Source organism: Corylus avellana, chromosome 6 (assembly GCF_965113065.1).
Source record: "Corylus avellana chromosome 6, dhCorAvel1.hap1.2, whole genome shotgun sequence".
Lineage (NCBI taxonomy): Eukaryota > Viridiplantae > Streptophyta > Magnoliopsida > Fagales > Betulaceae > Corylus > Corylus avellana.
The window spans coordinates 26,595,049-26,608,693 of record NC_142495.1 but is presented as its reverse complement, the minus strand read 5'-3'; the positions used below and the strand labels follow the sequence as shown (position 1 = coordinate 26,608,693).

The 13,645-nt window shown below is 35.7% G+C and overlaps 1 protein-coding gene across 3 annotated transcripts; it reads right to left on the bottom strand.

Moving 5' to 3' along the window:
- Positions 1-76: 76 nt before the first annotated feature.
- On the bottom strand, positions 77-12,476 carry SAC3A (SAC3/GANP/Nin1/mts3/eIF-3 p25 family). Of its 3 annotated transcripts, none has more exons than XM_059600158.2 (14): positions 12,184-12,476; positions 11,984-12,055; positions 10,172-11,179; positions 9,385-9,825; positions 8,227-8,328; positions 6,983-7,080; positions 4,670-4,850; positions 3,825-4,316; positions 3,555-3,695; positions 2,887-2,946; positions 1,643-1,773; positions 1,216-1,349; positions 884-1,119; positions 77-573 (listed from the first exon to the last, which is right to left on the bottom strand). In XM_059600158.2, exons 2-14 carry the CDS (start codon positions 12,041-12,043, stop codon positions 472-474), a joined length of 3,186 nt encoding a protein of 1,061 aa, XP_059456141.2. In that variant the 5' UTR covers positions 12,044-12,055; positions 12,184-12,476; the 3' UTR covers positions 77-471. The 3 variants fall into 3 exon arrangements, with proteins under 3 accessions (XP_059456141.2, XP_059456142.2, XP_059456143.2); XM_059600159.2 differs by having other exon boundaries at positions 4,670-4,847; XM_059600160.2 differs by lacking the exon at positions 77-573 and having other exon boundaries at positions 1,005-1,119; positions 1,254-1,349.
- Positions 12,477-13,645: the final 1,169 nt, after the last annotated feature.

Genomic DNA, 13,645 nt, shown 5'->3' with positions numbered 1-13,645 from the left:
AATATATTACAAGTCTACAACATATGAGAGATAAGTCGAAAAAAAAAAAAAAAAAGTAAATTGGAGCTCATAGGAATGAGTCATCACACAAACAAATTAATTTTCCTTATTTTTCTATCTGCTCAAATATAATATATTTACCACAATTTGTCCTCACGAAAAAGAATAAATTGGCATTTAATACCAAAAATTGATATATAATCAGCTGCTACATTGCTAAATCAGCCCCACTGCCATTTCAGCTTCTTCTTCTTTTTCTTTTTTTTTGGATTCTTCTCACTACATTTCAATATCATACAGCTCTGATCTACCTTTTCTAAAGTTAAAAGGCAACCCCACCAGGCTCAACCTTATCCACAATGACAGTCGGTAGAAAAATACCGCCTCTTCGTAATACAACAGATTGTTGGGGGCGGCAGTATTTTCCACTACTTACTAATGCACAAATACAATTGGGTAGAATCAACTTCACTATAAGGATGTTCGTGTCAGAAAATCATTAACAGCAAGACTGGCATCTCCATGGGCCACAGCATCTTCTGGCTCCGGCATGAAAAGACTTGAACAGGAAGCCTGTAGATCAACGTATAACATGCAAAGAAAGTAATTAAGAAAGTAAAGATTTCATCAACAATTACCACAACAGAAGTATACAGGCAAATGAGTCAATTTCAATACACAGATTCGGACAAGTACATGAAACACGAACCCAACAAAGGATCATTCACTCGATCACTCTCCCCCAAAAAAATCCAAACATGTCCTAGGTGTCAAAGGATTTTGTCTAAGCAGCAAATTAAGTTTGAACTCAATCCTCAAGAAGTGATTTAGCACATATTAAGTACCATATCATTGTAAATTAAAATGGTGAGGTTGTACATACTTTTGTATCAAGTTGCATGTCTCCATGGTTATCTGCAATAAAGCATGCACCGTGTGCCTTCAACCAATCCACACACTCCACTAATCCATCTGAGTCCTTCTCATCAATTCCTTCATTCCTAGGTGTGGCAGGGGTGAAACCCAGAACCTGAGCAATGTAGGAAACAGGTATTGTTGGGCGATATGAACGAGACATGCAACTCACAGCCTTATACCGCATCTTTTCAACATAAAGGTCTGCACAAAGATGAACAACCATTATTAACTTAGGCCCCCATATATGTCATTGAAATGCAAGATTTATTCTGAGATAATTCTATAATATATACCCACCCATAAGGCAGGTATTCAAGTTAGGAGCGGTCTTGTACAGTCTAAAAAACATAACATAATTTCCAGAAGTGACAGCTCCACGAACTGCAAGAGCATGTTTTACGGCTTCATCCTTTTTTGCTTCAACCGACAATCTGTTAACCCAACAAGATGACATTTCAAATTAATTCAAGGTAATTTCAAGGGGTTAATGAATATAAAGGGAACATATTACATTTCTAATAATTTGAACTCATTCCATGATAATCATATCATACATGATCAATGAAAGCTAACACTGAATTCAAGCAAAAATCAAATAAACAACACTGAATTACAACTTCATTATTAAAAGCAAAAGCAAAAGAACTTCCGAAAGAAATTCAAGCAAATTGGTAAGCATACACGATCAATGAAAGCTAAATCATCTTTCTGCAGACTAACTAACCTCGACATGGATGATAAGAGCTCTCTGTAATTATTAGAATGCAAAATGACACACAGTAAGTTGTAAGCAGAAAACTCCATATGGCATCCCTCAATTCCTTCAGCATAAAGGGTTTTCAATTGAGACTGGCACTGAAATGACATAGAAGAAAGTCGATTAATAATTCCAAATCAAAATGGCATTATGGTATCTTGATATTGTTAAGCAAAGGGAATTACATATATTATTTAGCAAAGAGAAAACGATAATTATATTCCACAACAATTTTTTTACTACAACTGAAAGAAGCCCCCATTAAAACTCTTTCTTAATAAGAGTTTTTAAACAACAAAAAGCAAGAAAGTGCTACCATGTAGCATTGCAATGGCACCAAACAGTAGTCTATAAGTTTCGGTGCCAAATCACTTAACCACAGTTGTTGAAAATAAATATTAAACCCTTCAACTCCACTCTTGACGAGAAAAAAAAAAAAGTTGAAACTGTTCAGAGTAAAAATCCAACGGCTCCAATATAAAGCCCCAACTAGTCAAAGTAAAATTGAGCCAAGTACCAGATATTAAAATAACAAAAGGCTCATAGATTTAGGAGCAGATTTACATTATTGAACACAAACCAAAAAACTTAAAAGCATATTGTAAATCGGTGCTCGTCACATTCTCATAAAGCCCCAAATAGTCAAAGTAAAATTGAGCCAAGTACCAGATATTAAAATGACAAAAGGCTCATAGATTTAGGAGCAGTTTAAATTATTGAACACAAACCAAAAAAACTTAAAACATATTGTAACTCATTGCTCTTCACACTCTCATAGATAATGAAAGTTTAAAAAATAAGTATACTATTAAGGGGTTTTTTTCCCTCACAACTCCCCCCCACCCCCCGGGCAGCCCGGCACATCTAGTGAGTGATAAAAATAGTATTAAAGTAAAAGCCAAAGTAGGAAGCACATGAAATGTATAACAAAACCAAATATTTGCAACAATATCGGAACTCATGACTGTGGCATACACAAATAATGCTTTTAAGCACCATTCATGATTCCGAATCTGGTTGTGTAATAGCACATAAAATGGCTCCACTGATCACTTAAGCAGATGCTGGTTTTTAGATGAAAAAATGACTCAGAAACATATGCATGGAAAACAGTGAAACAAATTTAACCAAACCATAGAAATGAGCATGCAAAACCAAAAAACAATATAAATAACAAAATCATATTCACCGACAGAAAGAAGATCACCAACCTGATTATACTCAGGCAGGTCCCCAACCTCCAGAGCTAAACGAGCATGAGTTTCGTATACCTGGAACATGAGAATGAAGAATAAACAATATAACCAATTCCAAAATATTTTATACACACACACACACACATATATATATGCACAAGGGGTTGAACTATAATGGGTAACTTTTATCTAAAATTACACTACTCAGTAACTTTTAAGATAATTTGGTTCAATAATTAATCAAGCCCACCCCTAGATTACATGTCCTTAATACGTTCATTGTGCATAACAAATTTCGCATCAATTGGTTATCATTTACTATCAAATCCGAAACTCACCCATTTTGGTACTTTTTTAATCTTTTTAGATGAGATACTTCTTATTTCTTATGGAAGTATGATAGACGTTAGGAGGTCATGGGTTCCAATGGCGAGTTTGACATAACTATTGATCAAATGAAAAGCTATTGAGGTGTAACATAGTCAATTCTTCACTCAGAGTTGGGAGGAATGCAATGCCTTGCCGAAGGCTAGATGATAAAATCCACCAAAGTTATAAAGCAAAAAGATAAAACTAGTTCACTGACCATCCTGAAAGAATACACACTAAAGATCACCACATGAGCAGGCTAGAGAGGGAAACAGAGAGAGAAAGCAGCATAATGCAGCATATATACGATATACCTTTACTGTCAGCTGATTGCGTATATGTTGTACAGTTAGATCTTGGCGGATAGACTTCAACTGATCACATTTATATAGGTAATTCTTTTGAGAATTCTGAACCATATCCAGAGCTTTTTCTAACACTTCTTCTGGTCTTACCTGTGAAGTAGTAACATGTTGAGAAAATTAGTTATATTCATCACAAAATGTCATCACTTCATCGTTCAATTTTGGTTTGACCCCGAATGTCAAAAAAAATCAATGACAGAAAGCAAGATCGATATTTACACTGGCAGGATCAGGTGCAGAAGTAAGGCGCAAATAACGTTTCTCAATCTCCTGGCACGTCCCCTTGACAGTAAGGGAATCCCAGTCGATGTCCTCAACAGCCCTGGTCCCACCATCTTCAAAGCTTTTGCTAAGCACCAAGGCACTGGCCCTTCTACTGTATAGGTTTCCAGGTCCAGCATTTTTTGGTTTGAAGTGATTATTTTCTGGACGTCCTTGCCCTTTTTCAAAACGCTTAGAGCGACTTTCACGTCTCTTTCTCTCCTCTGGTGTATTCGCAAGTGCTATTGCACTAGAATAATATGCCGTTAAATTTTGTTCTTTATCACTATCACTAGATGCATCACCATTATCAGCAGCATTCAAACCATCAGCAAAACGCTGCTTCTTAACCTGCCTCTGGATGTTCTTACTTGCATTTTTCTGGGCCAGTGGAGAGAATTTCATAGCCGTAAAATTATTCTCCTTGCTCTCATTATTCCCCATAAAAAGCTGCATACATTTTTTAACAATAAAACAATCTGAGATGCCAAACTTGTACAAAGCTAGTGTAAAGTGAAAAATGTGCAAGTGATCAGATATAGAGACACAAACACGCACTTCATTATAGTTAAGGAGTGTACCCTCTCCCATGGCCTCAGACTCCCCCCCCCCCCCTCTCTCCATAGCCAAAAAAAAAAAGAAACCCACAAACCCACCCATAAAAAAAAAAAAAAAAAAAAAATAACAAAATAAACATGAAAACAGGATTTATAAGAACGTATTAATCAACTGCCATTGTATGCTACAAGAAAGACGCCCTGCGCTGGGGGGTGTACCCAGAAAAACAAGTTTCACAAGAGTACCTTTCTATCCCTCTCACTTGGGTTTGTCCAGCCACCATATTTCACTGTGTTATTCACAACAGATGCTGACTTGTCAACTGATTTCTCCTCCGGTAAAGGCTCCCACCTACTTTTAGATCTTCTACTTGGACTTCTTTTGTACTTTGGCAACGATGAACCTGGGGTTGAACTCTGAAAACTGCTGCAGAACAGAAAGCACTCGATGATAAATGGACAACATGCTAGATATTGTTCACAATAAATCCAAATACAAATAGACGTATAAACTAACAATCTGAACCAAACAACCACTCACCCAGTCTTAATCCTTTGGGGACCAAAATGACCATGCCCCTATTAATCATAAACATAAAAGTTTTCCAATACCTGATGAACCTTTTTTTTTATAAGAGCTTCCCCCCTCAAACTTTGGATTTTGGGGAGCCTAAGGGCTATATAGTCTTTCAATAAAGGGGCATTTGAGCCCTCTAATTGCAGAAAAAAATAATTTCAATGCTGAGAAATATTAATTCATGTTCTGTACAAAAAAACTTTCATTTTGGTTCAAAGATGCAAATTTTAATTCAGTTGACTAATTAACCCAATGACTTTTTCTACAAAGAAAAAAATTGTTTTTATTTTTATTTTAAAAAAAAATGCTCCCCAATATGCTATATGAATTTGTATATTTAGCAGGATTGGATACATTAACAAACTAATAATTTTCCTACCAACCCAATTTCTAATATACATCATCTTAGCAAATTGCCCAGGTAAGTATACTATCTAAACCATTTATGAACTGAGATAAAATATACAGCATCTGAAACTTTTCAATTGAAAACTGAAATTCAGATTTCATATAGCCTACCTAAAATTTCTGTATTGTTTTTATGCAAAATCAGTTGCAATTTGAGCCCCAAAACCAATTCCTAGAAGCTGCCACTTGCTGTACAGCTTCTGATCAAGATTTTGGGGAAAGTGTTCTCAACAATCCTTTCTAGTTTTTGATAATTCTTTTTCAATAAATCTGATAAAAACTTCTCCTTTGTGATTTTCCTAATTCCTATGTTCCAAAACTTGCAAAAATAGTGCAAGAACCAGTTTTCTTGGCCATATGAAATAATGTGCCATGGTACCGGAGCTAATGAGAGGGGCAGCCATCTTGTATGGTCCGCTGTGGCGCTGAGAATGGCTCACTCAAGTGCACCACCATTTATCCAGTAAGACACGGCTCCAATTGGGGCCACAAGAGTGGAGTCGGGAACCTTGTGATCGCCAACCGTTACACACGGCAAAATTGTGCGTTGGCTACTTAAGAGATTAAATTAGAAAGAAGGTTTTATGATATGTGTGAATGTTTTACTTGTACTTCTTGATGTTTTGAAAATGAAAATTGTTTCCAACTTCATTTATTATATGCTCGATCTACTTAATGAGTATCCGACTTACCCTTTGTTTTAATCTTGTTTTAACCTAGATGATGTCTTGGATGGTTCTCCAGGCCAGGAAAACTATAGACAAAAGCCTTCACCTAGAAGAGGATTAAATAAATGCATTAAGCACATTAGTTTGTTTTGTTACAACATGCTTTCTATGTTAAAACTAGGGGTATAGAGGTTAGGTTTTAACAGGACAAGTTTTAATAACAGTACTACAGTAGTACGATGGTTTAAGTTCTAATTGTTATGAGACGTTTAGTTTGCTTTATTTTTTAGTTTATGGAATTCTTATATCCGTATCTTTCTGATTCGAACAATGCGTAATATCGTCTTCCTACCAGAAGGGGTGTTACACTTTCACTCATTGGAAATTCTTAAAGATGTACCAATGTGAACACTGTTTAATAAGATTCTCCAAAGTCTTTCTTAATTGATGCTAACTAGCAGATATAATGACAGCCTTACTATTTTCTATATTTGGAACAGTTGTTTTTACTGCTATAAAACCTTAACAACTATACACCAATTACTAGAGCTTATTCTAAAGGCCTAATTGTGCCCACACCCTCGGCACAATACCCAACACCCCCCCCCCCCCCCCAAAAGAAAGAAGGAAGAAGATGAGTGGTTAAAGAATCACTAGTTAAGAAAACGAAAGAAAAGCTCCTAATGATGCTTCCTTGAAGCAGAAATTGAAATTGCAAGAGAAAGAGAGCACCCAAACATAGAAAAATATACAAATTTGAGTGTACTCTCAATTGTAATTTTTTCTTTATAAGACTCAATCCTAAAAATTAAGATCAAGGCAAAGCTAAATACACAAAATGAAAAACAAGCTGCCAAACAAAACTTTGCAGCGCTCGTGCATGTGAGAGAGAGAGAGAGAGAGTACTCTTTGTTGACTGCATCCGCATTTGGTAGTGGGAAAAGCGGCTCGGTATCCCAGTCTCGTGTGTAAAGTGTACCATCCGCAGTTGCCTTGGTGAGCATCTGAAAGTAGCAGTAAAAATATACAATATTTTTATCAACAAAAAAAAAGGTACCCAAATAATATAAACAGAAATAAATTCATGTAAATGGTAAGTGCAAAAACTCAGTCCTATAAATGTAATTATATATCCATACGTACATGAATGTATGTATGTATGTCAGGAGAGCAGAATCATGTCAGGAGAGCAGAATCATGTCAATGAAGTCCAATAAGAAATAAGGAGAAGTTAAATAATTTAATTGATACAACAGACAAGTTCTGCAGATTCAATCTCAATAAATTAGAAGCAAAATTCATCCCTATCCATAGATTTAGCAACACGACTCTTCTCAACTTCATTGTAAAGTGAGTAGGTCAAACAAATAATTTTTTTTATAAGTAAATCAATCTCATTAAAAAGCACATAGAGGCGCAACCCAAATACACAGGAAATATACGAGAGAAGAAGGAACTATACAAGAGAAGAAGGAAGTATACAAGAATGAAAAAATCATCCATTTGCTGATTGGAAGATGACGCTTTTTTTTCTTTTGAAAAGAATGAAGATAAATATTTTCATGGGCACTTCACTTCATATAGAAATCTATTACAGCAACCAGCTAAAACAAGTGGTAGCATCAACCACACTTTCGGATTTTACTACTCCCTCTAATTCCCTTGATCTTTGTATCAACTTTTTAAGGAGAGACATATAATGCTTATTTCACGAAGACATAACTTAGTAATTTCCACTTTGAAATAAATAAAGATAATCAGAAAATTCATAAAACTATATGCATCGACTCTTGGAAGCAAACATTATCATGAAATCCCAAAAAGGAAAAACTAAATGGGATGGAGGGAGTACATTAATACATTGTTTTTGAACAATTCATTGTCCATAACTCTAAAAGTTCTATATCCTTTCTTACTTTTTAATGCTTTTATTGGGTTTCTAACACATTTTTGCTCAATACAACACCTCAGACAACTCTAAAATTTATCCTACAAGCTGTCATGAACAATAAAGACACTTTTTTTTTATAAGTATGAACAATAAAGACACTTAAATCATGCCAAAGGCCAAAGGAGGGAAGAGAGAGAGAGAGAGAATAACACATGCAACTTCACAATTGAATGCACCTGCCAACTCCTATGCCGCTTACCTCCTTCAGGACAGCCTGGCAGGCTGTCATTTCCGTATCATCTTTACAGCGAGCCAAAGCCCTTTCAACATAACCGCGTAGCGACCTGGGGAACATACCAGGCTGCATGCACCAAAACAGTCATTAACTATATCATGACACATTAAGTCACAAACCAAACCATTGCAGTGTCAATTTGTGTTATAAAATAACATTAGATAGTTTAAATAGTTAGAATAAACCATATCATCCAAGTCTCTGATAGAAACATCTGTCACTCAAATCATCAAAAGTCTAGAAACTAAATTCCAAATTTATAAAATTGATTACACAAGTGCACTTAAGGAAGCATGACATGCAGAGCTACGAAACATGAATGAGTTAAAAAGACTCCATGAGCAATTAAAACCAACACTTTCCAGTCCTTAGCCATCATGGTGGACATCAAAACCTATAGATTGCAGCTCAACCAAATAATAGGACTAACTCAAAAGAATGTAAGCAAAAAATAATAAAAATGAAACGCTCCTCAATTTATTTAAATAAATTCAATACTTTGTAATGATGTCCTTGTTGTCAAATAAAAGCAAGGAAGCCAAGAACTCAACCAAATGATCAGTGTAAACAGTTCAACAACAAAATCACAGTTTTGTATTTATTATTGCACATCATACAATGCCTTCCAAGGGTATGGCTGGACATACTGCATCCACTTAAATAATCCTCAACCGCTACTACAAAACCAGCCAACCATCAACCCAAGAAGTTCCTCTTTGGGTTATAGTTTGCCAAACGTCGCATTGCAAGACTCATACGGAGGAAGATATTCAGGCTTCCAGCATTAGAAAAGAAGGATTATTATGTCAATCCAATACCATATTTAACAACAATAAGACAAGATTCCAGTTTCGAAAACATGGCATTGAAGACTTGCACTTCAAAGCAAAATAAACGAGCTTCCAGCATTAAAAAAAGGATATTTATGTTTCGCAATTCCATATTTTAGTATGTGTTTCTGCATCTGCTAAATCTTACATTCTTTATAATTAGTAGATAAGCCATTACTAACAATTAGTTGGATGGATGGTAACGGTATCTTTGCAGTCTACCTTACAAAACAAGTTCCCTTGGATGATATAATTTGAAAAGGCAACTAAACAAACAAAGAAGGAATCTCACCTTAAGTATAGAATCAGCAGCACTATTAGATAATACTTTCTCATCTGGCATTGGTGAAACATTCACACTGATATAAGCAGGTTTTGCTGCTGCACTGATTGTAGAGCTATCCTTATCGGTTTTTGGAAAACCGAAGGTCAAATTTGAAGCAATTCTAGGGTTTGTTGGAATCTGCAATTTGCTTACCCTTCGTGTATCCAAAGATGGAACAGTTTGCACAGGAGATTGATAACTCTGGGGCACCTGATTATTAGCAGGATATTGTACATTAGGTACTTGAGAATATGCAGTTTGCTGTTGATCCTGAAAGATATCATAGGAAGTTTTTGGATCCAAAGACTTTTGTGATTGGGGTTGCATGGGACTAGTGTGGAGAATTTGAGAACTTGGAGCCACATGTTGCCAGTAACCATCATTGGCACCACTAATTCCTGCAGCAGGCTGACAAAACGAAAAGACCAGAGAAAGGCAATGGCAATTTAACTACCAAGCAGTATTGCAAAATAATTAATTAATCCAAGAAGACTCAATGTGATCTGTCATGAAAACAATACAGGAAACAGATTTGAGTGATGCAATTGCATCACCAATTACAAGTTTGTACATATACTCAATAGAAGATTATTACGTACATATGCGTGTGTATATATATATATATATATGCAAAGATGTGTGTGTGCGCGTGTGCGTGTGCGTGTGCGCGTTAGTGCGCATTAGAATATCAATCACAGTCAAGTAAATGGGGCAAATAATATCTTTTAAATTCTATATACAAGGGAATTAAAACCTGAACTGAAGCCAATTCAGATGAACTGGACTCTGGCCTCCAAGATGGGGGGGTGTAAGAAGGTGGTGTCTGGGTATTTGAAGCTGGATATTCACCACTCACACCAGGAATCGGACACCCAACATTAGATGTATTAGCAACTGACATATTCTCCGTGCCAGGAGCACAGCTGACTTCAGTTTGACTGTAATAATCAGCCCATTGCTTGTACTGCTGTTGATAATGCAGGGAAGGTGCAGTAGTAGTACCAGAACTATAAGCTGTAGTGTCTGGAGTGTAGTTTGAATACTGATGGGTAGTATAATTTGTATAATTGGCATCATTCCACAAGGTATTCTGATTACTGTAACTGCTACTTGGGTAACCTCCAGCTGTCTGATAATCACCAGGATTGTAGTAAGTGCTTGAATAACTTGCAGGCCCAGCATAAGACCCTGTATTCTGAAATGAGGAAAGAGGCTGATAAGGAGCACCTGTGTTTTGATATGCTCCTACAGTTTGTGAGTAGGAATGGTTAGACTGCTGCTGCTGATAGCTGGAGTGGTTAGGCTGCTGCTGCTGATAGCTGGAATGGTTAGGCTGCTGCTGCTGATAACTGGAGTGGTTAAACTGCTGCTGTTGATAGCTGGGTTGGTTAGACTGCTGCTGCTGCTGCTGCTGCTGCTGGTAGCTATTATAGTAACCCGGGTATCCAGTGCTTCCATAACCATATGGATCAGTAGAATTAGGGTACGATGCATAGCCATTGTAATCTTGTGATACATTCGCTGTTCCCAAACTCGATGAACTAGAAGGGAGGGATGCTGCATTCAGACCTTCTTGAACATTTCTCGTGGGTGGCTGTGTGTGGTAATCATATTGGTACGTGGAAGTGGAACTGGGAAGAGTCCCATTCTGGGTGGAGTTATGATCCGCACGGTGAATGGTCCATGATATGGCATCAGATCCAGCTGTTGGAGGAAAATATGAAGATGTCTGTCCTTGGCTTGCATCAACTACGTGATGGTTCTGAAAAATAAATGAATGCAAAGTATGTTAATAACTGTTACCACTCACAGCAACCAATAAACCACATGAATTTAAGAAATGCACTCAATGAGGAACTTACAAGAGTTGCAACATGTATTTAACTGATATAAACAGAAGAAAAGAAACGTGCAGGATACAAAAAAAGACCCCAGCAATACAACGCCAGCCTATGTAAACTGCAAAACGTTCCCCAAACAGGCCATCCAGACCATAGTTCCTTGTCCAAGATGAATACATGCAACTATTGCATGTAGTCCCATGCATAGGCCATATACGTTTGAACTGTTTACTCACAATTCACATGTAATTTTGTACGAGCAGCAGAAATTTCATAAGATATTTATTTCAATTTTGCATTTCTGAGGATGTTATTTTGTTGCAATAGGGAGCAATGACTTCCTCCATAACACTTTATTGATATCTTTTTGATAAGTAGAACAAGTTAATGATATTGAACAATAGAAGCAAAAAAAAAAAAAATCTGAATAATAGAAGCAATTATTCTCATTTAAGATAATCAATTAAAAGTGCATCAGGCTATATATATATATATATATACTATTTTGTTACAATAGCGAGCAATGACTTCCTCCAGAACATTTTATTGATATTGAACAATAGAAGCACTTATTCTCATTTAAGGTAATCAACCCACTAACCAATGAATTCACAAAAACACAAACAAACCCAATTAACCCACTAAAAACATTTTTTAAACAAAACATTCATTTAAACTCATACTATCAAACAGAATATAGAACAACAATAGTCTCTATAAATTACCTCGAGCGAACCGGAGTCCACGGGAGGTATGGTCTCAGTACTTACTCCTTGATTCATCATCTTATCCGCATCCTAATTAAGCACAACAAGAATCCAACAGTCAAACAAATAGTTTACGCTCAGTTTAATCAATCACGAACCCTAAGACAGTAATTACAAAACCCTAATTTGCTCGAAATCTATTGGAAAACGATCCAAACCTCCAAAAATCTTGAGTTAACACCGGGAAGTCGATCTCGAAACTGAATCGGGGGATCCGAAGCCAATTTGGAGATATTCAGAAGCAAATTTCAGATCAAAAGGAACGAACAAACAAATAATAACCAAAAAAATAGCAAGCAATATGGAAGAAGCTTATTTGAAGTTAATGAACAATGAAATTGAAGAAGCAAAGTATTAGATATAAAGAGTAGGAACGCCGAGATAGGAATTCGAAGATTTCAAATAGATAGAGAGAGCGAGAAAGAGAGAGAGAGGGGGGAGGGGGGTTGAAGCTGGGGGGTCTACTTGGGTCGTGTTTGGCAGAGGACTTGGAAACGCTGTTTGGCGGTAGAGGAAGGGTATAATTATCACCAACAAACTTAATTAATCCCTTTTTAGTTCGTTCATAATAAATTTAGAATCCTAATTTTAAAAAAATTAAAAAAAAAATCGTTTCTAAGGATTTTTTTTTTCTTTTCCTTTTTTTATAAAAAAAAAAAAATTAATAATAAATGTTAATGAGATTTAAGCTTTTGCCAAATCATTCTCTAAAATTTAAAAAAGAAATGCTATAATTTAATAAAAAATTTATATTTTATCCATAAAAGTTCATGTGGTAAAATGCCACATCATATTTTTGGTGGAGGGAAAAAGACGAGAAATATGTTATAATGTAATAAAAACTTTATATTTTGCCCATAAAAGTCAATGTGACAAGATGCCACATCATCTTCTTTTTGTTTTGTGTTTTTTCCTTCAAAAAAAAAATTATGTGGCATCTTACTACATGGACTTTCATATGCAAAATGTTGAGTTTTTATTAGATTGAAACATTTTTCAAAAGACAAAACAAAAAGAAGATGATGTGGCATCTTGCCACATGAACTTGTATAAGCAAAATATGAAGTTTTTATTAGATTCTATAGCATATCTCAATTTAAAATTGATCAAACCACTCCCTACTGTCTCATTTTTTTTTTTTTTTTTTTTGGGTAAAACTCCTTATTGTTTTTATCCTTGTCAAATTGTTGCCTTCTATTCCAGTTGTTGTTAGGGTTTTCAGCAAAAACATGTAGGCATAAGACAATGCAATACAGAATACCCAATAAAATACAGATGTGTCCATTTAACTTGACATGTGAAAAAAAAATAAACAAAAAATAAACCTACTTTTTTTTTTTTTTTTTTTATTGTCACTTGTCAAAATATAAGATGCTTAAAGTATCAACAATAATTGGTTGAATTTTATATCACGTTGGTTAATACTGTTCAAGAGTCACTCTTGAAGTCTCTAGGAGGTAGCTCAATCGGCTGAGACCACACCCGATGAAATGGAGGTCTCTAGTTTGAATCTCCATCCCCCTCTTATGCGGACATGTTAAAAAAAAAAAAAAAAAAAAGTTACCCTCGAATATAATTTAGTCAATTATAACGTATATATTGCCATGATTATTAGTTAAT